The sequence below is a fragment of the Lygodium microphyllum genome, chromosome 5 (genome assembly GCF_053477565.2).
Source record: "Lygodium microphyllum isolate KBCC chromosome 5, Lygodium_microphyllum_v1.1.10, whole genome shotgun sequence".
In the NCBI taxonomy this organism is placed as follows: Eukaryota; Viridiplantae; Streptophyta; class Polypodiopsida; order Schizaeales; family Lygodiaceae; genus Lygodium; species Lygodium microphyllum.
Genome location: NC_141139.1, coordinates 1,338,447 through 1,362,696, shown reverse-complemented (window position 1 = coordinate 1,362,696; position 24,250 = coordinate 1,338,447). Strand labels below are relative to the sequence as shown.

General features: G+C 42.4%; 1 protein-coding gene across 1 annotated transcript in view; it reads right to left on the bottom strand.

The window, feature by feature from the left end:
- Nucleotides 1–24,250, bottom strand: part of LOC148035435 (O-fucosyltransferase 29-like) — a 54,823-nt gene that overhangs the window by 12,323 nt on the left and 18,250 nt on the right. Inside the window, exons 4-5 of the mRNA XM_087677391.1 lie at nt 9,220–9,296; nt 123–211 (exon numbers count right to left, since the gene is read on the bottom strand). Coding sequence (XP_087533517.1) covers nt 123–211; nt 9,220–9,296 — 166 coding nt within the window. The remainder of the gene's footprint in view (nt 1–122; nt 212–9,219; nt 9,297–24,250) is intronic.

Sequence of the window (24,250 nt, the reverse complement as noted above, 5' to 3'; positions counted from 1 at the left end):
CCAGATACATTGATTCCAAACTACTATCCTTCAAAATTGCAAACTTTAATACTCTTTATGGACTATTATATGTAAAATGATAGCTTGAAATGACTGATAGCTTTAATGGATAAAGTTCTTACCTACTGTCCTTCCAGAAAGATCCATGGTCCAACACTGGAACCACAAGAGTGGCATTTAGAATCCGTGCCACCACCACAACATCAATAATCTAGTAGCCAAAAGAATCTTCATAAGTGTTTGCCTTACCTTCTGTCTGAATAAATACAAAAAGTAGCTTCCAAAAAAACTATACAAAGGCCATATGTCATCTTATGAATGTTCCAATCGGTTAAAAACCATGAGGAAGAAAAACAGACAGGTCACTCAGCCAAAATAGTGCAACATTGAATCAACTGTGGCTAATTAGCAAATAACTTCACTTGCAATAATTTGGCGCCACCAACTAATAAATATCATATGGCATAAGACAATTATTTACAATTGCCCACCAGTTTGCCGAAGACTTTCAACAAACTGTGCTGCACTTGCAAGGCTATGGAAAACAATGGCATAGAAGGAAAACAATGGCATAGAAGGAAGGCTGCAAAAAAGTAGCTGAAGTAATCTAACATGTTTCCAAACATGGCCTCATGATGTTCTCTGGTAGTGCAGACCCACCGAAGAAAAGCAAAGACAATGTTTTAGCTTATGTGCTGGAATGAAAAGCAGGCAGGGTGGGAAATAGCACAACTTGTCTGTTGCTTTTCCACCTGGTGCAACTCTGAATAGGCTGCATCTTGCAACATTGCCAGTAACAAAAAATCTAGAAAGACTCCTTGCAGCCACGGAGAGGAAGATAAGGCAGAGTATAAGTTGTTTTCCCGCTTCAACAGCTAACAGATCAGACTGCTCCTGATCATACCATTCTACGAATTTCCTAGAGACCCTCAGCAAAAGTATATTGCATTCCGAGGAGTCCAGGATGCACAGATTTTGAGGTCATCATTTCCAAATGAAACCGCCCCTAAACACAAGTGATCCGCATGGAGGCAATTATTGAAACATGCCAGAAATCTGTGGTATGTGCCAGATACACAGGCACTCAGTGCATAAGCTGACCTGCCATCTGTAGAATAATTCACTATCCCCAAACATGCTTTACAACTGAAGTGCATAAACCTAGTCTGGATGTTATTAGGAGTCAGGACCAATAGCTGATAACAAAGACATTTTGTACAGGCTGCAGCAATGTAATGCCCTCTAAAGAAGTTGTAGATTGATGTTTGTTTCAAGCTACTGCTTGTTGAGGCTCCTCACTTGAAACGCCTGGCTGTTAGAGCATCTTAGACATCCAACACCATGTGTAGACCAACTTCGAAGAAATGATACTCGTGATAAGCATGGAAGGACTCCTAAAACTATGAAGCTTGGCCTCTTGGTTGATCAGTGTTACTGAAGGTCAGTGATGTCCCTCAGCTGTGAGGACATTGATCATACAGTGGGAACAACCAGACTCTCTCTTCCTTTTTCCTTCTTTCACAATCCTTTTCTTGCATTCATTGATGTAACTCATGGCTCTTAAAATATTGACACTTGCACTTCTTCTTGGGCACCTCTGCACCTTCTTGGCCACTTGTTGATGACTGTCTGGAATCAGCCCTTGGATCAAAATCGCCAGCCTTAACCTTTCCTTTCTGCTTGTATTTGGCAAAAAAAGCCTTGTCATCGCTGCATTGCCATAGATTCTTTCTTGTCTGCTCTTCCTGCAATAAGCATCCAATCAGCTCCTAAAAAGTGAGAGGAGGGATAATCCCCTTGTAGAAAATTTCAATGATGTATGAAAACCCAAGTAGGACACTTGAAGAGAGTTCAAAGTACCAGTGACTATCTCAACATCAGGAATGACTTCATCTACATTCAGGAGATATGAGCATGTGCAAGCTCGCACTCGCTTCAAAAACGAAATGCTTCCTCATCGCATGCTTGATACATAGATTGCAACATGTCCATGCCGCCTTTGAGGTCCTGTATGACATTGTATCAGGTATAGTCGACCTTTTAACAGAGAATGAATCTCTAGAATCCCACCTCCGTCTGATCGCAAGTTGGAACCCAAGGTGCTTGTGGTGGGACTGGCTGCTTATTACATCCTGCACCTTGTGGGGCAGGATTAGCGACCATGTCTCCAGGCCTAACCTTATCTCCTACCACGTAATCCCACAAAATGTTTTGCAAACAACAAATTTCTGATCACAAAGCTCCACAGGGAGGAGTTGGTACCATCCAACCTGTCCTCCTATGCAAGGATCCCAAGAACAATGCCATTATTTGCATTTGTTTTCTAGCCTATGACACGGAAATGCACACAAAATGTCCACAAAAGTCCCTTCCTTGGAATTGTGTTGCACACGAATAAATTAAATGATGGGATGCAAAATAACTTTACAAAGCACAAGTAGCCACTAAATTCTGATTGCACCTGAAAAGAAAATCCCCCTGGACATGAAGGCCTACAAATGCAAGCAAAGATAATACAAATAAAACTCAAAAGCAAGCAATAAATACCTGAGCGCTTACCAAGAATAAATCCACAACAGTGAATATGCATTTGAAATCAGTCCAAACAATGACTGAAAATTGCTCTCCATGCAATAAAGTTCAGTCAATATGAGCTTGACCTAGCGGTAAAATGCTAATTTTTACTACAGTTTTGCAAAAGAAGTTACAATGGCAATAACCAAAACTCAATGAACCAAAAATGCACCCAGAAGTGCAATAAACGGCCTGTACTTTGACAAAACTATCTGGAATAAGTCAAAAACAGTAAGTGCAATGCTCTAGAACCCCAAAATCAGTTCCCAAACTGATGTATATCATCAAGTAGCCAAAAAATGGGAGCAAAATAGGTGTGCCCATGTAATATTTCCACGCAATTAAAAGTTAGTTAGTTGGTTAATTCAAAAGTTAGTCAATCAATTAATAAGTTAGTAAGGTTACTAACTAAATTAAAAATTAACTAACATTAATAACTAACATTTAAAATAAATAAATAAAACTGAGGCTCGTAATCCGATATTTTTTCCGAATTAACAAGGACTGCAGCTGCCCATCACGAAAGTTATAACGTGAACGAGAGTTATGAGCCATATTAGTCATTAATGTCAATGTGTATAGTATGGATGGTCCAAATGTATTAGATTTTTGGACAAGACTAGCATATTTTAGATATTATTTATTGTAAATATCCTAAAAAGATATAAAATTTTCTAGAACAGGATGTCATAGAAGAAAAGCAAGTAGTTTTTTCAGCTAGTTTTGAAGATTTAATACAAAAAAAGAATGATTGGCGAAATCGTGCGCGTCGCGATCGCAGTTTACAGGCAAAAAACAGCACTTCAAACAAGGAGAAGGAGTGATCTGAAATATTCCTAACCAAGTATCTTAGTGTTTAACCCCCCTTTTGGAGCCAACCGAACTATCAAATTTGTGATTTGAGCATCAGATTGCATCTTAGAAGTTTTAGATCACTGATTTTTCCAAAATCCCCTCCACAAAGAGCTCTTATTCTCAGCCACAACCCATCTTCTCTTGTTTAGCTATAAACAAGAGACATGGGGAGCAATTTAGGGAGGCACAAGGAGACCCCAAGAGGCTGCGAGAGAAAGGTAGAGAGAGAGAGGTAGAAGGATATCCCTCCAAGAGGCTGCAAGAAAGAGCTTGAGAGAAAGGAAGAGAGAGAGAGAGGAGTTACCCCGAGAGGCTACAAGGGAGAGAGTTAGCTCAATCCCCCTGTCTCGGTCTTCGACTAAGTCATCTTGTCTTACACTCCCATCTTGAATTTATTCTGCCTTCTTTATCTCTCGAATCCACTCGCGGACGATGGCTCCAAAGCGACGAGGTGGAATGACCATGAGAACCATTGCAACCGGTTAAGGAACGGGTATCACCAAAGATACGGAAGTGCCCGAGGTTGCCGAAGTTACCACTACCAAGGGAACATCGGGTTGTGACAAACACGACTGCAGACAAAGACGAAATTCCCAATGTTATCATGCCAAAACAGGTTATTCATTACTAGGTTATTATTTCGCCACATAAAGTAATTACATAAAATATTAGCTTCTATAATTACACGAATTAACTGATTCATCTAGAAAGCATACTAGTACATGCATAAATAATTAATTGCTATGAATTGTAGCTAGATTAATTGAGTTTCTAAATCGTAGAATCATGTTGGAGATAATTGCTAGAGGTTATTGCACCTATGTCTTTATGTGTATTCGATATAGTTATGGTCAAATGCGACAAGGTTAAGTGTTGGACTAACACTTAAAAAGTGAAACTCTATTTAAAGGATCTTTAAGTCATCTCATTAAGTTATTGGCACAATATATTTCTTTAAGGAATTTTGCTTATGTTTGGTAAGATAGTCCCAAACGAGAAATTCATGCCTTGCTTAGCATATTGTACGAGATGTACTCAACACTTCTTTATGGGGAGGAGAATCCTCATTAGAATGTAAAGTTACCTTGGAATAAGGTCTACCTTGGCTATGGAAGCTATGAATTGCACAATGGTGTGATTGTCATTGCATCATTTGATATATATTTGAAAGGACTGTTTGTGTTTGCTAGAATCTAGATCTCTGATTGAAAATATTAACAAACAAGATAAAAGAAAGAATCCTGCTAGACTATCCGCAAGCTAGCTGTGAGACCCTACTCCAAGGAGGTCATGGTTATCACTTCGTGAGGCTTAGACCGGCTCCGTTAGCGAAAGGTCTGTCAATAGAGATAGTCTCGGGCAGTAGGAAATGTGGGTACCAGCTAGCTGTAAATCCTGCATTATTTCTAAAATCTAACAAGCCCCTTCATGACCCAGGATGGGACCCTAGAACCCTAATTACTAGTTACAAGGGTGGAATCTTGGTGGGTAGAATACCCTCGTGGAATTCTGTGTATCTTCCGCAAGGTTGGAAAGATGGAAATTGTAATAAGCTTCCAATATAATAAAGAAGTTTGTTTTATTCAAGGATTGTTTGAATTTTATGTGTATTCTGTAGATAAATTACGTGAAGGAACATGTGATTTAATGGACTAATTAAGAAAACTGGTTGTATGTGTTCCAATAAATATATTGTAGATAATTAAAAAACTAAAGATGATTCCGTCATCAAAGAAAAGCGGATGGGCGTGACCCCCAACGGGTCCGCCATCCAGCAGAAGAGTGGTCTCGGTTAGCTTGGAGCTTTTCTAAATCGACAATAGAAATAGGAAGACGATAAATTGACCAACTACTCGTTATGTAGAACCGACTTGCATTGTTTTAGGAGCCGAAATGGGATTTTGCCTTATGGGCAAGAGAGTTGACGTACCGCACTCCCCTCTATCTCCCATTCTCTTTGAACCAAGCGCAATGGCAAGTCCGCTTCAGATCGAGTAATCCTGTAGAAGTGAAAACTCGAAATTACTGACGCTAGCTGGCTGTTAGGAGACTCGGCTAATTTTAGGAACCTGGAAATTCAAGTCGATCCTAGTGGGTTCGGCCGGAACTCTCCCATTGCGAAATAAACTCAATAGGGCCTAAGTGACAAACCCCATGACGTTCCAAAGGAGCACCGGGCGCCATCATTTTTGGAAAACCTACTGATGGACTACTAAAAGGTGTGCCGTGGATTGAGTCTAGCAGACACCTCACAACCCAGCCCTGAATCACCTATTGCACTCAAAATTTCAACTTAAAGGGTACACTCGGCCTTGTAGCAACTCAGCATGAAGGCATCCAGAAAAATTTAGATAGACAACCTGATTTTTTTACTCAAAAGAGCCCCCTCCCCCCAAAAAAAACAACCAAAATTTAAAAAAAAACTCACAATGTCCAAATTAGATGCAGGGAACCCAGAAACTGCTCCAAGACTAGGCAATTTGCCTCTAGGAGAAGTCACCCCACCTTTGACTGAACTCCTGATGATGGATGATGTCAAAAATAGCACACTAGATGAAAGCTTTTGCAAAGAAATCAAAATTCTTCACAACCAAAGTTGTCCCTGCAGGGGTGGGGGAGGTGAGGGAAGAAGCAAGGGGGAGCCTACTCTAATACCAAATGTGGTAAAAAGGAAGCTGAATAAGGTGGTAGCCAGCTAAATTCATAGAATGCAAGATGATGAATTAACAAAACCAGGTAAAGGACTGTGATCTCCTTACAGTTTGATTCATTCTCCCTTACCCTATCATGGTGTCCCTTCATAAATCGAGTCTAATTTGAGGCTCTTGATAGATCAATCTCAGTGAGCTCTTTAGTACACCTGATACTGACTTGATAGCAATGTGAATCAAAAGTAGTTGAAGAATAACCAGTTTAGTGCAGACTGTGTTGATTATTCAACATTCGTCCTCCCATTTCTAGCAGGGAAATCATAATTTGCTTGGTCTTCCAATATGTAGACATCAATTAGGCATCATACAATTGCAAGGAAAAGGAGCTTTGATAGCCAGATTGACAAAAGTAGTTGAGCTAGTAGGAATAGGAGCTGCCTCAAAAAAGTAGCACCCAACTAGAGTTAAACCACATACACACGACCTCAACCCATTGACTGGGGTTGGGGGGGAAATACCTTATACACATAAAAACTGCCCCTACCCTTATTACTACACATTAGCTACTGCCTAATAATTAATGCATTATTTATTTTAACACACTAATTCAAAAGAAAACAGAAAAAGAAGCATCATTTGTTTTCTTCTAAGAACAGCTCTTTTGAGCCTTGAAGCTCTAATACAAATGTAAGATGCAGAAGCTTGATGGGCAATCTTCATCCCCCAGTCCACCTAATTACTTTGCTTCCCAAGCACACTTAAATAGCAAATTTGTTGGAGAACTAGGTATAATGACTGGAGTGGCCTGACAACTAAATCAGACAGCCAAGTTGATCATGCAAATGAAGCTGGATTCATTCAAAATGCAGCAGGTGGCAGCAATGAGGACCAAGGCTCTGGCAGGAACTTGAAGAAAGTGTCACACACTGAATTGAACAAGGATCAAGAAGTAGGCTGAAACCCAGAAAGCAGGCACACAAAACAATCATAGCAACATGGCAATCGTACATATGCACAAAATACAGCAAGGTGCAGACCAGAGGGACAGCAGACAAATGACAAATGCTGGGTGAATCAAGGGACAGCAGTGTTCAGGCTAAAGATGCGGGCTGCAAGAGCATCAATTAAATTGAGCACCACTGATACAAACTTGACCAGCAGGCAGGCAGGCAAGATGGAGAACGCTGAGAACACCGTGTTTGGGCTAAACTGGCACCCAACTGCCACAAACTGCAGCCAGGGAACTTGGATGTCACAGGCCATGCAAATAGCCTGACAGCTGAACACAAAGGCCTAAGGCTCAACTCCAAAATTCAAAGTCCAAGTCTACCCAAAATACAAATTGGATGTTACAGACTGATTGGAGTGCTCAGTAGCTCAAGGCAGCATCTAGACTAGCCCAGACACGCCACTAATATAGTTGACATTAACCATGTCTCGTCTATCTAGACTGGTGAGACCTTCGAAACTTCTTACCTTTCCACACAGGTCTAAGTCTTACCTTTCCACACAGGTCTAAGTGGTCCCAGTGCCAGTGGGTGTGCACAACACCTACTCATTATTGTCCCAAGTCATACCAGACTGTGGATGTGTACAAGCCAAGGCGCACCTAATTGTAATGCATTAAATTAAACCAATTAAACATAAGACACGAAAATACACAAATTCTAGGATATTGACCTTGTTAGTCCCACATATTCTTACCTCCTTCGAATGATCAAAATTCGCACGGGCAAAGTGGATGATTGTATTCATTACTGTCATAGGCTACTAGTATGCTGAAAAGAAGTTCATACAACTGTGGAAAATCACAACTTTGATGGTACCAAAAGTCAACTCTGCCCAAATTTTCAGGCTCATTTTCTTCCCAGAAGTCAAAATGATTTCACCAATTACTCAAGTTCTCTTATACTTTTTAAGGCCTTGCATCTTCTATTCTTATTCCAAAATTTAAGTTTTGTTCCCCGAAACATCTAATAATAGTGACAATGCATAGCCAACACAAAAAAAAATTGAGATGCCCTACCAAACTACTGTTAGCACCTCTCACCAGAATCATACGAGTCTTGAGACATCTGCACAAAGCAAATCCAAGCATGGTTCTCAAGAACCATATATCCAAACAAGACTTATTCCCTCATCACCTCATTTTCTGGTTACATCATCCATGATGAATGAACAAGTACTTCTAATGTTAAAAGGCGTAATATAATGAAGACAAATAAGAGTCAAGGATGGTTATTTGGTTAAAACTTGGTCCTACAATAAAAAAGAGCTGTTAGATGTCTGGTTGGTCATTACTACCACCTGATTGGCTTTTCACAGAACCCTTCTATTAGATACTTTCATGAATTTTTTGCCGAGACATTTTTTTAAAATAGCTGGCCTTAGTTTAGATCTTATTTTCTCTAAGTAAATCCTTGGTGTTGTCTTCTACTGATGTATCATTAAAGTACTACACAAGAATCATCTTGTACTTTTACCTTGGGGAGCACTTTCTGAGGTGCTTAGATTTTATCTGGGAGCACTTTCTGAGGTGCTTATTAATAGATTCTATCTTTTCTCAGGGAAAAAACATGGGCTGGTATCAGAGATGCTTGATGTCATATCAGCACTGAGAAGATGTGCAGTGACCCATCTCTTGCCAAAATAGAAACAATTATCTGACCTTCAAAGAAGCACGCAATCTTTCAACCCAGCTTGAAGCATGATACAATTAATATTAAGTGGGCATCTGGTTACTCAAACCAAACTAGAAAACAAACATGTTTTTTGAAATATAATAGGACAAGTACATAATTAGCATATGAGTCAAAAACGACTGTTTTTAGTAAGAACTCTGCATAGTGACAAATGATTTGCACTATAAGGGCCTCCTTCTTTTCACATCGGAATTCAGATGCAGCCAACACATATATTACTTGGCCTTTTTCTCCATCCATACTCTTAGACAACAAAGAAATCTGTTCTCATAATAAAATACTTTATTTTTCTGAATTTACAGCTTTTTAATTGATTTTATATTTCAAACGGCTAAGAACTAAATGCAAGCAAATTATGACAGTGGCAAACACAATTCATGCAAGTAAAATATAACTTTGAAGATAAACTACAAACAAAGCTTATATAAGCATCTTACTCCAATTCTTTGTTGATTTAGCCCTCCACTTGTTTCCACAAAGATATATCCATTTGACTCCCATTGTGATATGCGTCCTGCATTTTAATTAAACCATTAATAAAAGATGCCTCTCACCCAATTCGTGCACACTACAGTTGTGCTGCTCATGTATAAACCATGTAATTTACCTATTAGAAAGCATAGAGCATAGAGGCTTGTAGTGTGACTTGTAACTTGTTAAAGCTCAAGCTAAAGTGAAACATGTATGTAAGCAAAGAGTTTAAATATAATCTATATCAAAGTAAGAATGTGCAAATTTGTCGCATAAGCAAAGAGTAACAATGATGGACTGACTAGTCCCTACACGCAGCCCAAAGCATCAATGTGTCAAAAGTGGTGCAGCAATGGAAGCATAAACATGTGCTGAAATAAACTGCTGAACACAAGACAAAAGAGAAAGAGAGAACACAATACAGATGAGAACTCAGACGTATGCTCAGGAAATGGAATCCATATATCAAACATGAGACTGTTGCATACAACAGTGAGTCACTTGCTGCATGGGCACTGGCACTGGCTCCTCTCTCCACAGGACCTCTAGGTGGTGAATTGACTGACTGAGGAGGAGGACCCCAGAATGTATAGGCATGAATAATGCCATAAAATATGTCAGGTTTGTTGAATACAATGATGGACTGACTAGTCCATGCATGCAGCCCAAAGCATCAATGTGTCAAAAGTGGTGCAGCAATGGAAGCATAAACATGTGCTGAAATAAACAGCTAAACACAAGACAAAAGAGAGAGAGAGAACACGTTACACAATACAGATGAGAACTCGGATGTATGCTCAGGAAATGGAATCCATATATCAGACATGAGACTGTTGCATACAACTGTGAGTCACTTGCTGCATGGGCACTGGCACCGGCTCCTCTCTCCACAGGACCTCCAGGTGGTGAATTGACTGACTAAGGAGGAGGACCCCAGAATATATAGGCATGAATAATGCCATAAAATATGTCAGGTTGGCCAGCATTAATGCTCGCCGACTGGCAGCAATAAATGCTATAAAGCATAAAATGCTACACAATAAAAATGCCTAAAATATCTACATAATGTACCTAGCCCACAATACATGCTCAGACTCACACATGAGCAGACATACTCTGCCTAACACCCTCTCTCAGATCATGGGTGATCTGATACAATACAATGATACAATGATAAACGACTCATCATAGTCCATACAACAAAGAACCGCCAAGTAGAACCATGGATACCCAGGCAGTGGGTGATCAAGCCACCGCCAAGATGCCTCAAAGAGAACCTGATGTCGATGTCAATCGTACCAAGTCCTGAAGATGGAGAAGATCATAGCAACTCTCAACGTCTCTCAACAATGCCTATGATGTAGCACATGTGACCATCCTCTCACCAATGCCATAGCACATAAATGACCATGGATCCCCCTCCTTTGGCCAGACCGCCAAAGTGTCCCCTCATGTGAGCTCCAAATGAATGCCACCCGCTCTCTGTCAAATAACTAGCCCATCATGAACCTGAATGTCAATCCTAGCTCCAGGATGTGAACCTACCAAACTTCGGTCGATGCGTTAGGGACATCTCTCTTTGGATCCTATGCATCTGTAAAGAAATATAGATGAGGCACGGCTGCCCCATCTCAACACCCTCTCATACTCCCTCTTTGGCACTGGAGAGTCGTGAGGGATGACCTCATCACCACCACTAGAAAGCAGCTGAGGAAGGGGCCACCAAGCCCTTCCCACGATCCGAAGAAGAGGATCCCTTCCGCACCTTGGCTTGGCCAGAGAATCTAAGTCCGAATCGGAGGCAGATGATGACTCGTATTCCTGGTAGCCGCTAACTCTTTGCAGTCCTTCCATAAATGACCTTTCTTCCCAAAGTGGTAACACTAGGTCTTCCACTTCTTCTTTGAACCCCTCTCAGAAGCTAGAAGAGCCTCACTAGAACTTGATGAAAGCCTCCCCTATAACGGGTGACAGAGACAATGTGCAGCCAACAGCCCCTGCAAGAGATGGAGATAAACACTACAGTCTTAAGTGTGTACGTGCAAGAAGAAGAGAAAGAAGAATTATCTGCCCCAAGTAGAGGGCTGTCTATGTATAGCCAAAGAACCCTAAAACTGGCCGAACTGCCAAAAAGACCTCCAAATGTGCACGTGCAAGAGGAAGAAAAAGAAGAATGATCTGCCCCAAGTAGAGGGCTGTCTATGTACAGCCAAAGAACCCTAAAACTGGCCAAACTGCCAAAAAGACCTCCAGATATGCAGTCAGCCAGTACAAAAACAGTCTTGACAGCACATACTACTCACAAAAATGATGATGTGGCACTAGAAAATGATCAATAGGCGCTGGGAAGGCAGATTGCAATATGCAGGGGGTGCATAGGCTGTCTAGCACCTGGCAGCACAAGGAAATGCACACTAAAATGTGATTAGTAAAAGAAATGCAAAGAAAGGCATGCTCTAAATAGAGCAGCCTCCTCTGTCAAAACACAGGACAAGCATGTCAAAGCTCCTAATGTCCCCATCGGATTCAGACTAAGGCTCAAAGGCAAGAGATGACAATGCATGACAAACATGACTCCTAATAGCACAACATATAAAAACAAGAGTACGAGGCACAAGCTCTCTGTGTGAGCTGCACTAGCATTCACAAGCTCACTCTCTATCTCCGCAACTACGTATGAATGAGAAAAGCAAGTACCATATAGCACATGAAGAGCAGCAGGTCGGCCAGCAAACTGCACTGCCAAGTGTACCACAAAAAAAGGCATAAGGACAGCCAAGGAAAAAGGCCATTGGGCCACCCAAATTACACTAGATACAAACCGTAAAAGACTCATAAATCCACACCTCCAAGTGACCCTCTGAAAGAGCAGAAGCCATGTTTCATAGATACAAGCCATAAAAGCCTCATAAATATACTAGATACAAGCCATAAAAGCCTCGCAAATCCACACCTCCAAGCAAGCATGTGGAAGAGCAAAAGTCATGTTTCATAGGTGATCCTAGATGGTCATCATTTGGAGTAGAAAATCCCACATGGTTTCTCCCATTTCAAGGTGGGGAGCCTGAAGCTAACCATACAAGGTGACAGCCCACATAGTGGACTGTGCCTCATGCATGTTGCATAGCTTTGCTCAAACTGCCGGGGCAAGTCATACAGGAGGTAATATCTTGAAAGGACTCTTTGGAGATGCACCACCTAAGCAATGTCAGGTATGAATCCCAATTCAAAACTGAATCAAAATAAGCATCCTCTACCTTTGTGCCTTGACGGATACTCAAGTTTGGATTCTCTCTAGATGCCACAATCCTTTTTGCACAAACCTAGTGTGAAAGTCAAGCCTTGGAGCTTATCATCCTATTAGAACTCGGAGCTTCTGGAAGTAGAGAATGAGAGATACCTGAATGTGAGGTCGTAGCACTTTTGTCATAGAGACACGGAACGCCCATTCCGGCACATAGGAACGGATTAACAAGTTCCGAGGGGTTTGAGCCAAGGAAACGCTGGCTAAACATTCCAGCCCGTTTCCTAACCCATTCCCTCACGTTCCAATCCGTTCCCTGGCCGTTCCAGGGCTGTTCCCTGTCTGGAACGGCCGTTCCAGCACGAGTTTTTTTTAATTTTTAACTTTTAAGTTTTAACTTTATTGTAGGCGTTTCACACTGTCGCCCGCGCTGTTGCCTGTCTCGAACTGCCCGTCTGTTGCCCGCACTGTCGCCTGTTTCGCCTACTCTCGCACTCGCCTGCGGCTTTTTGACTGCTCTCCCGCTCGCCTGCGTCGACTACTCCGCTCACCTGCGCCGACTGCACTCCGGCCGAGTACCTGGTCCGCCCACTCCGCCTGCCCTACCGACTGTCCCCGCCCACTCCGCCTGCTCTACCGACTGTCCCACCGACTATCTCGCTTGCCCCGCCTGCCCCCACTGCCTAGGCCCTACTCCCACCTACTCTCGGGACTCGTCTACCTCTCCCGCCTGCCTGGCCCGCCTCTCTTGCCTGGCATGACTCCTCCCCGCGATCAGATGAAGTCTTGAGGATCATTATCTCGATTCTCCTCCAAATTTGGGGCATTTTGGGTCATACATCAGTTGTTGGTAGTTGCCCCAAAATTTGGGCCTTTCTCAAGGATTGGATTCTGGAATTTGGGTCTTAAATTTGGCTGCAATGTCCCCAAATTTGGGGCATTGGGATCCATCATCCCGAGATCTAAAAGAGCCCCCAAATTTGGGGCATTTTAAATCAGTCATTGTCCCAAATTTGGGAGCTGAAAATGCGCCAAATTTTGGGGCATTTTCAGCAAGGAATTGCAGGTTGGAATGCCCCAAAATTGGGGCATTTTGAGTCTGTCATTGCCCCAAGTTTGGGAGCTAAAAATACTCCAAATTTTGGGGCATTTTCAGCAAGGGAATGCAGGCTAGAATGCCCCAAATTTGTGGCATTTTCAGTAAAAGGAATGCAGGCTGAAGTAGCACCAAAGTTCTGGCGTTTTTAGCATTGCTAAAAATTTAACACACACATGTTGAAATTTTGGCTGCAAATTTCTGCAATTTTATTGAACTTTACTGATTATTTGTCACTTTTATATAGATGGCAGCATTGACATCTATGGGATCTTCATCATCCTCAGCAGGTACTTCGTCAACAACTGGACGAAGTCGAAGCACTACTTGGTCATGGTGGGATGAGGTAGATGCAGGGGTGCCATTAAGAGGTGGAGGGGCTCGCCCTTGGAAATGCAAACTTTGCCCTTATGCTCGCACTAGTGGGGCTGATAAAGTGAGAGCCCATCTTCTACATGAGGAGGAAAAGAGGTGCATTTTTGCACCAATGTATCAATTGAGAAAAGGCAGGAGTTACTTGACCGCATAGCCACATCTATGGGGAATTCACATGCCAAGAGGACGCCAAATATAGCAGTGGATCCAACAACATGGACTCCAAGACCAGCAGGGCATGGTGCTTCATGCAGAAGACCACCAAGATTAGTGGCTACGCAGCCTTCTCGTGGGCCATCAATGGCAACAGGTCGTGGTGCTAAACAGAGTTCATTGCACACTTCATGGGAACCAAAGAAAAAAGAGGAAACAGATGCAACAGTGGTACGCTTTTTTTACCATGACCATATTGCATTCAAATCAGCCAGGTCGCCTTATTTTTTAAATATGGTGACAAAGATTGCAGAGTATGGACCCACATATAAGCCCCCTTCATTAGAAACTATCAGGACTACATTGCTTCAAAAGGAGAAAGTAGCCATAGAGATTGCAACAGTAAATATTCGCAATCAATGGGCAAGAAATGGAGTGACATTGATAGCAGATGGATGGAGTGACACACGCCATAGGTCCATACATGGTGTTGTTGCATATTCTCGTGGAGATATATACTTCATTGGTAGTCATGATGCTTCAAAGACTAGAAAGAGTGCAGATGTATTGGCATCCGAGTGGTGCGAGGCAGTGCAGGCTGTTGGGGCAGAAAATGTAGTGCAGTTTGTGGCAGATGGTGAACCTACAAACAGGGCAGCAGGAAACATTTTAATGGCAATGTATCTACATATCACCTTTAGTCCATGCATGGCGCATTGCTTGAATAACTTGTTGAAGGATATTGGGGACCTGCCATGGATTGCATCTCTTGTTGTGAAAGGCAACAAGATTATCACATTTATATGTAATCATCAGTACTTGCATGTTGAGTTTCGCAAGAGAAGTGACAAAGAACTTCTTAAATACTCGAATACACGATTTGCATATAACTTTCTTATGCTTGGTCGATTGCACTATTGCAAAGGTGCAATTAGGAAGCTATTTGCTAGTGATGAGTATGAAAATTGGACTGGGGCTGCCACTGCTACTACCGTGTTATGTAATGCATATGTTTCTGATAGAGATTTTTGGGATGAGGTTAATCGCACCAACCAAATGGTTGATCCTATTATGCACATGTTGAGGCTTGCAGATGGCATGGATCCATGCATTGGGAAGATCTATGAAGGTATGGATCGCATGATTGAGAGGTTGGAGAGTTTGGAACCAAATGCAGATAGGTATGAGCAGATTAAGGAGTTATGCATCAGCAAATGGAATGAGTATGACTCTCCTATGCATGCTGCAACATATGTGCTTGATCCTGAGTTTCAAGGAAAGATGCAAGAAAGAGACCTTGAGGTGGTCAAGGCTTGGAACACATTGCTTGCAAGGCTTTATCCTAGCCGTGAAATGCAACGCAAAATTAAAAATCAGCTCTCTGTATATCGGCAACATTAGGGATGTTTGGTACAGAGGATGCACTAGAGGACAAGACAAATATTGGGGCTGCTTTATGGTGGGAGGACTATGAGGCAGAAGCTCCAAAGTTGCAGAGTTTGGCTATTCGTATTCTTAGCCAAACAATTAGCTCTTCTTGTTTAGAGCAACTATGAAGCTCATTCAATCACATTCACTCAAAGAAGAGAAATCGTCTTGGTACAATGAAGACGAATGACCTAGTTTATGTGAGCTTCAATCTTCACTTGCTAGCTCGTACATCAGTTGCAAAGGCTGATTCTTTTATATGTTGGGAAAAAGATGACGATGATGATGATGGTGATGATAATGGGCAGGATGTTGTTCAGCAGGATGAGCATTCAAGCACAATGGAGCCATCTTCCATGAATCAGAGCACTTAGTAGCTAGCCTTTTGGAACTTTAGAGTATTGACTTGGAAATTGGAGCTCTTGTAACTTGGATCTTTACTATTTAGGCTTTAAAGTTTATTGTTTAGTGCATATTTTGTGTTTTTGCAATGCACACTTGTTGCCAGTTGGACTTATGCAACATTGTTGATTACAATGTTGAATTATGAATGTGACAATCCATTGCTGGTTACAATGTTTTGAATCTTTATTATTGTTGAAAGTTGAAACTTGATTATTATGTCTCTAGAGTCTAATTTCATGAATTATAATTTATGGTTGATATGATCTGTCTCTCTAGATTCTAAGATAAGTGTTGACTCTCTCTCTCTCTCTCTATATACCGTTCCCTCCGTTCCCGTTCCCTCGCTTTGGGCGTTCCCCCCGTTCCAGGGGGTCCCGTTCCCGTTCCCGTTCCCCGTTCGTGGTAACTATGACTTTTGTCCTTTCACTCAAGTATCATTATCATTGTCAGTGTCTTACACAAGATTGTGTTTATGAGTCCAAGCTTCCATCTTGGAACCTAATTCACTTGTGTAACAGTAAGTCTCTTCACCATCTATGTCATCATGAGTCTTGTATTCATCTTCCAACCTCCATAGCTGCCATGCTCTAGATCCATGTTTTTGACATGGTATCAGAGCTCAATTGAGCATGGCTCAACTCTCCTCTCACTCCTCTCAGCTTTGCTCACAACTTAGTTTAAAAGCATGACTTCATTTTCTCACTTGAATCTCACACTCAATGTTTAGCAACCATAGCCATCCACACTTAGCTTTGTTTGCGATAGCCTCTGATGATTACCGTGTTTGTGGTTGTTGAGATGGCAAGCTCAACACATGTGGACATGGATGATGGACCGCCTGGTTAGATGGGTCCACACGTCTACACTTAGCACGTCGGTGGTCATTATGACTCTCACATGGCCACTGACTCATTACTTATTATATTCAGGTTGTTACACCTATTTACAGCTGGCATAGTTATAGCGCCAGTCGACTAGTGTAGTCGGTTATGCATTGTTTGACTTAGTAGGCCACTTTGCTTTTATGTTGTATCTTATCTATACTTTGTGTACATTGTGAAGTGTGTGGAAGAAGAAGAAGAAATCAGCAAGAAAACGTTTTGGCCTCCATCTCTCTTCTTGTCTCTTGAGTGAGCTTCTCCTTGTGCATTCTGTGTGTGTTCGGCGCAGCATCTTGAGCAACCCCCTCCACCACGCGATTCTTGACATGGTATCAGAGCCGCGCCATTGAGAGAGGCTGATTTCGAAGGTTGAAGTGAAGGAGAAGAAGCAAGGTTCGAGCAAGCAAGCTACGGGTAAGAATCTCTCCCATTCTTCCACTCCTTCTCTTGGATAGTGCCTGTGGAGGCACCGGAAGCAGGGCAGAGCAAAAATCTCAGATTGCAGTGAGATTTGGTGTGCGCGAAGAGCGCTGTATATTCTGCAGCTAAGCCCTTTAGGGCTTACCCCCAGAGATTTTGGGCATTTGAGGCCGTTTCAGGGCCCGTTTTAGAGCCGCAAGGTTGCGGACAGTAGTTTCGGGGTACACTGTGACTTCGACTGTATTGACCGAACGTGGATGCGCAGGTTACAGATTTCAGATCTGTAAGTTCAAAGGTGTTTATCAGTGAGTAAACACAAGGTTTATCTGCAAACTGGTTGCAGATTGCATGTATTGTTGAGCAGACAGTAAAAAAGGCTGTCTGGTGTATTGCTGTGCACTACAGGTCAAGGGTTGCAGAAGATTTGCTTGCTGTTTGGTATTAGTTTTGTGATAATGGCAGAGAACAGTGGAAGCCCCATCATTGAGAAGCTCGACAAGAACAACTACCCATCATGGAAGTTTCGTGTCACGAACTTCCTTATTGGAAAAGGCCTCTACGAGTTCGTTTCAGGTGAAGAAAAGGAGCCGGAGGTGAGTGATCCTCCAACTGCAGAAGAGACAAAGGCACGAAAGGAATGGAATGCAAAAGACAAGGTCATGTATTGGTTGTCTGCAGTAATTGACAATAACATGCTGGGACACATTAGAAATGCAGAGAATGCATATGCAGCTTGGACCATACTTGAAAGTATGTTTTCTGTAAATACAAAGGCACGAAAGATTCAACTCAAGCAAGAGTTGAATACATTGAAGAAAGGGAAGATGTCTATCAATGAGTATGCACTGAAAGTAAGAAGCATTGCAGATGCATTGGCAGCGATTGATGCAATGCCCGATGATGATGATTTGGTGTCGTCTACCTTGGGTGGACTTAACAATGAAAAGGCTTGGAAGTCTTTTGTAACTTCCGTATATGTCAGAAAGCCATTTCCAGATTTCGATGAATTGGTCTCTCTTATGATCACTGAAGAGATCAACATGCAGAGTGAGACATCTGAAAGAAGTGGTGAACAGGTCCAAGCTTTCTACTCCAGTTCAGGAAGGGGACGTGGCAGGTTCTCTTCAAGAGGCCGTGGTACAGGACGTGGTAGTGACAACCAGCAAAACAGATTGAATCAGCAATTTGGCGATATGCGGGTTTCAGGAGGTCGTGGTAACTTTAGAGGCAGGGGGAGCTTTAGAGGAAGAGGTGGATGGCAGAACAGAGGTTCTAACAACTCTGGTATTGTGTGCCACTACTGTGGCAAAACAGGTCATATTGCAGCCCAATGTTATGCTAAGAGAGATGATATCCGCAGTGGTAAGTTGCAGCAAGGAAACTATGCATCGTCTTCACGACAGAATGAAGACAAAAATGAACGTTTGTTCGTTATGCAGCATATGCTGAATGCTGTTACAGGAAAGGGAACACATGAAGATGTTTGGTATGTTGATTCAGGTGCATCCAATCATATGACCAGCCATGCAGAATGGTTTGGAGAGATGCAGGATTTGCAGAATGCAGGTTATGTGCAGACGGGTGATGACTCATGCCACCCAATTTCACACATTGGAAAAGTTCCCTTGTCCTTGCATGATGGTAAGACAAAGAGTCTTTCAGATGTATTACATGTACCATCTATTACAAAGAACTTGGTGTCAGTCGGTCAAATGGTAGAGCAAGGGCTGCAAGTCAGATTTAATGCAAAGGGCTGCTTTGTAGAAGACTTCAATGACAAGTGCAGGTTGGTAGCAAAGGGAAGTAGAGTAGGACGTATGTTCACTCTAGATGCTGGAATTCCTACTATGAATGCGGCTATGTATGCCAAAGGAAAAGGTGTTGTTGCAGACATTGAAATTTGGCACAAACGCATTGGACATGCAAATGTACAAAGGCTGAAATTAATGCAGTCCAAAGGGTTGGTTACAAGTTTGCCTACATTTAAAGTTGCAGAATTTCAGAAGGTATGTGAAGCATGTCAGTTTGGTAAGCAGGCAAGACAACCCTTTTCACATGACAGAGATGTAAGCAGAAATATCCTTGATGTTGTGCATACAGACATTTGGGGGCCTACACAAAATGTATCTCTTGGAGGCAGTTCATACTTTGTCACATTCATTGATGATTGTTCTAGAAAGCTGTGGGTATATTTTATGAAGGAAAAGAGTGAAGCTTTTGAGCACTTTAGAACTTTCAAGGCTGCAGTTGAAAGAGAAACAGGCTTGAAAGTAAAGTGCCTGAGGTCAGATGGAGGGGGAGAGTACCTCTCAAATGAGTTCAGTGATTTTCTGAGGTCTCATGGGATAAAGAGACAGTTCACATGCAGGTATACCCCACAGCAAAATGGGGTTGCAGAAAGGAAAAACAGGCATATTGCAGAAGTTGCACGCGCCTTGATGGCTGAAAAGAATATGCCTAAGCATTTTTTGTCTGAGGCTGTTCATACTGCTGTTTATATTATGAACAGAACTCCCACAGCTGCAGTTCATGGTATGACCCCCGAAGAATGTTTTACAGGTAAGAAGCCTGATGTTTCACACTTGAAAGTATTTGGTTGCATTGCGTATGTTCATGTGCCAAATGAGTTGCGGAAGAAACTGGATCCAAAGGCTGAAAAGTGTATCTTTATTGGATACTCTTTAGAGCAAAAAGGGTATCGCTGTTACAACCCTGTCACATGTAAGTTCAGAGTGAGCAGGGATGTCATCTTTGATGAAATGAGCAGTTGGTATGCATCTAGTGGTGATGCATTGGATGTTGATGATGATCATGACACTCATGTGCAGGCTGAAAGGCAAGAATCACGGACTCTTAGTGGACCAGAGACATCATCTGGTAGTCCTTGGTCTGGGAGACTAAGGAGTACCTCTACATCTTCGAGTGCATCTAGTAGCACTACAGGTAAAGACAAAGGAAAGAATAAAGTGTCAGAAGGCATTGATGCAGTTCTTGATGGAGACTCCAGTGGCTTAGAGAGCTTGGATGATGAGCTTGGCATTCCTTCAGTGAGGACTCCAGGTGTGCAGAGAGCACGTGTTAATGCAAAGACTCCATTGAGTGATCCAGTGGTATGCAGGTCTAGCAGGGTGAGATACCCTGTTAAAAGATTTGGTTTTGAGGGTTATGCAGCTCACCATTATGCTTATATGGTGAAACTAGTTGAGGATGTTGAGCCCACATGTTTTGAGGAGGCTGTTGGTCATGCTCATTGGGATGCAGCAATGGATGAGGAGATGGCTGCATTAGAGGCTAATAAGACTTGGGATCTAGTATCATTGCCGAAGGGAAAGAAAGCTATTGGATGTAAGTGGGTTTATAAGATTAAGCACAATGCAGATGGTTCTATTAGCAGGTACAAAGCTAGGCTGGTTGCAAAAGGCTATGCCCAAACATATGGCATAGATTATGATGAAACCTTCAGTCCAGTTGCTAGGATGGCAACTGTCAGATGTGTGATTGCTTTGGCAGCAGCCAAAGGTTGGAGGTTGCAGCAAATGGATGTAAAGAATGCCTTCTTGCATGGTGATTTGTAGGAAGAAGTGTATATGGATCAGCCAGCAGGTTATGAAGATTTAGAGCATCCCACGTATGTGTGCAGGTTGAAGAAGGCACTCTATGGGCTCAAGCAAGCACCAAGAGCATGGTCTGACAAGATCAGAGAGTATCTTGTCAATATTGGCTTTTATGTTTCTGATGCTGATCACTCACTTTATGTGAGAAAGGGAGATGCAGGTTTGGTCATCATAGTCATCTATGTGGATGACTTGATTATTACAGGTGATAGTGATAGTGGGATTGCTGAAGTCAAGGGCTATTTGAAGATGAAGTTTGAGATGAAGGATTTAGGTGAGCTAAGGTACTTCCTTGGCATTGAGGTGATCAGATGCGATGATGGTATATGGCTGTTCCAAAGACAGTATGGCTTGGATATGTTGTCCAAGTATGGTATGACTGCATGCAAACCACTTTCAGTTCCGTTGGAGCAGAATGTAAAGCTGAGTGCTGATGTTGGGGATGAGATAGAAGACCCTACTATGTTCAGGAGGATAGTGGGGAGTTTGATCTACATGACCATTACAAGGCCAGACTTGAGCTATGCTGTTGGTCTTGTGAGTCAGTTTATGCAAGTACCTAGAAAGCCACATTTGGATGCAGTGAGACGCATATTGAGATATGTGAAGTCCACATTACATTATGGGCTTTTCTATGAGGCAGGTACAGACGTACAGGTGTTTGGATACACAGATGCAGATTGGGCTGGTAGTATGTCTGATAGACGATCTACCAGCGGATACATGTTCTCTCTTGGTAGTGCAGCAGTTGCTTGGAGCAGCAAAAAGCAATCTACAGTTGCTTTGTCGAGTACAGAGGCTGAGTATAGAGGTGCTGCTATTGCAGCATGTGAGGTAGTATGGCTACAAAAGTTACTGGCTGATTTGGATGTGCAGGTGGAAGGTCCAGTTGTCATTTATTGTGACAACATGAGCAGTATACAGTTGGCTAGGAACCCTGTGTTCCATGCCAGGACAAAACATATTGAGGTACACTACCACTTTGTGAGAGAGAAGGTACTAGCAGGTGAGATTGACTTGGTGTATGTCAGCACACAGGATCAGATAGCTGATATCTTCACGAAGGCATTGGGTACAGAGAAGCTTCAAAAGTTTCGAAGCTTACTTGGAGTTGCAGAGATGCAGTTGAGCTTGAGGGGGAGTGTTGAGATGGCAAGCTCAACACATGTGGACATGGATGATGGACCGCCTGGTTAGATGGGTCCACACGTCTACACTTAGCACGTCGGTGGTCATTATGACTCTCACATGGCCACTAACTCATTACTTATTATATTCAGGTTGTTACACCTATTTACAGCTGGCATAGTTATAGCGCCAGTCGACTAGTGTAGTCGGTTATGCATTGTTTGACTTAGTAGGCCACTTTCCTTTTATGTTGTATCTTATCTATACTTTGTGTACATTGTGAAGTGTGTGGAAGAAGAAGAAGAAATCAGCAAGAAAACGTTTTGGCCTCCATCTCTCTTCTTGTCTCTTGAGTGAGCTTCTCCTTGTGCATTCTGTGTGTGTTCGGCGCAGCATCTTGAGCAACCCCCTCCACCACGCGATTCTTGACAGTGGTGTGTCCACACTTTGCAAGTGGTTGTTCACTAAAGCCTCTACACACTTTGTGCCTTTTTGGTTATGATTGAGGAGGGTTTTGAGAATTAGGCAATCACACCCAATGTAGCCCCTTTGTATGGAGCACGTGGGCTAAGGATATGCAGGCTTGCTCAATCCCATAAGCACAGTGGTGGAAAGTGCTACCTATCCTAAAGCTATAAAGCATTGTACTTACCTATCATTTGAATGTGAGATCATCGTACTTTTGTCCTTTCACTCAAGTATCATTATCATTGTCAGTGTCTTACACAAGATTGTGTTTATGAGTCCAAGCTTCCATCTTGGAACCTAATTCACTTGTGTAACAGTAAGTCTCTTCACTGTCTATGTCATCATGAGTCTTGTATTCATCTTCCAACCTTCATGGCTGCCATGCTCTAGTTCCCGGTTTTTGATAGTTCTTGCACTTTTTGCCTCTTTTCCTCCTATTTCTTCAGTTGTCGGCCACCTTTTTTCGCTTTGCCCTACGTCTTTTAAATTTTCTTTTTACTTTCTTTGCACTAGGATTAACATTACCTCCCTCCTAGCCGAGTGCCAATCCTATGGCACTTACTGCACTTGTTGGTGAGGGCTCGAGTGGTTGAAGGTTTGCCGTGTGGATTGGTGATGGGGCTTCGAGGAGATTGGATGGGGAGAAGAAGCATCACAAAATTGGATGAGAGATTGCAAAGGCTGAAAATAGATTTGATTGAGTAGCGAGGGCCTCTAATGTCAGTGGTTGATCGCAATTGTTGAGTATACCTAAAAAAAGAAAAAGGAAGTGCACTACACCTGGGGGTATCTCTATCTCACTATGCAATGTGGTGTCTATGCCAATGAAACAGGGAGTTGGGTCAAACCTCACGAAAGCATGTGATGTTGTCCCATACTTGAGAACCTAATTTGTGTATAGGGGAGGTGCTGTGGGTGTGACTTAAGGAGATAGGTCACAATCTCTCTAGGTGTGTCCGGCCCTTGATGTGCCCTAAGTGTGAAGTGGGGGGTAGGAAAGGCTAGGGGGTTAGGCATGGAGCCGACCGACTGAGGCCACTGGACGCATCTAACTTAAGAACCCCTAGGTATAGTGTTTGTGGCACTTTGATATACATGGAAAAGCTTGTTGTTCCTTTTCTTTTGCTTTGTGGGGGTCTTTTCTTTGTTTTCTCTTTCCTTTTTTTTTTTTGAGATGCATTGGGAGGGTACACTAAACATTGTCTTGATGCTCTTTAGTAGTTACATTTCAAGGGGACCTAAGAGATTTGCCTAGGAATGCATGGCTTTGCATGTAGCCATTTTCATTAATCCTTTCATTGAGAGGGATAGTAGAGAGGAAAGGATGATTACATTTTGAGAACATGCTATCACTCATATCTTGTAAAAGGCTCGCGCAAAAAGCTGGTAAGAGAGTAGCCCTTAACATTAGACGGGTCGTTGCACAGCTATCTATCCCTACATTGATATCAAAATAGAGAGGTGGCAAGCACTCTTCTTGGGCTACTTGTTTTTGTTTTAATAGAATTCGCAAGAGATGGAGGTAATTACAAGTAGTAAGAAAAGTAGGGTCGAGGAATATTGAAGGTTGAAGTTCTTGTGCTCCAAAGGTTACGCATTATTTGGAGTGGCAGCATTGACATTGTAGATCAAAGGGTAGTGATACTTGCCATGCTCCTCAGGTGAGCCATGTAGGTGGGGTCATCCCTTTCATATGGTAGCATGTTGCAAGAACCCATCCATGCCTCACAATTAGTATCCTAGATTCTTCGACACCATTTAGGTTGAGCTTCATAGCCTTTGACC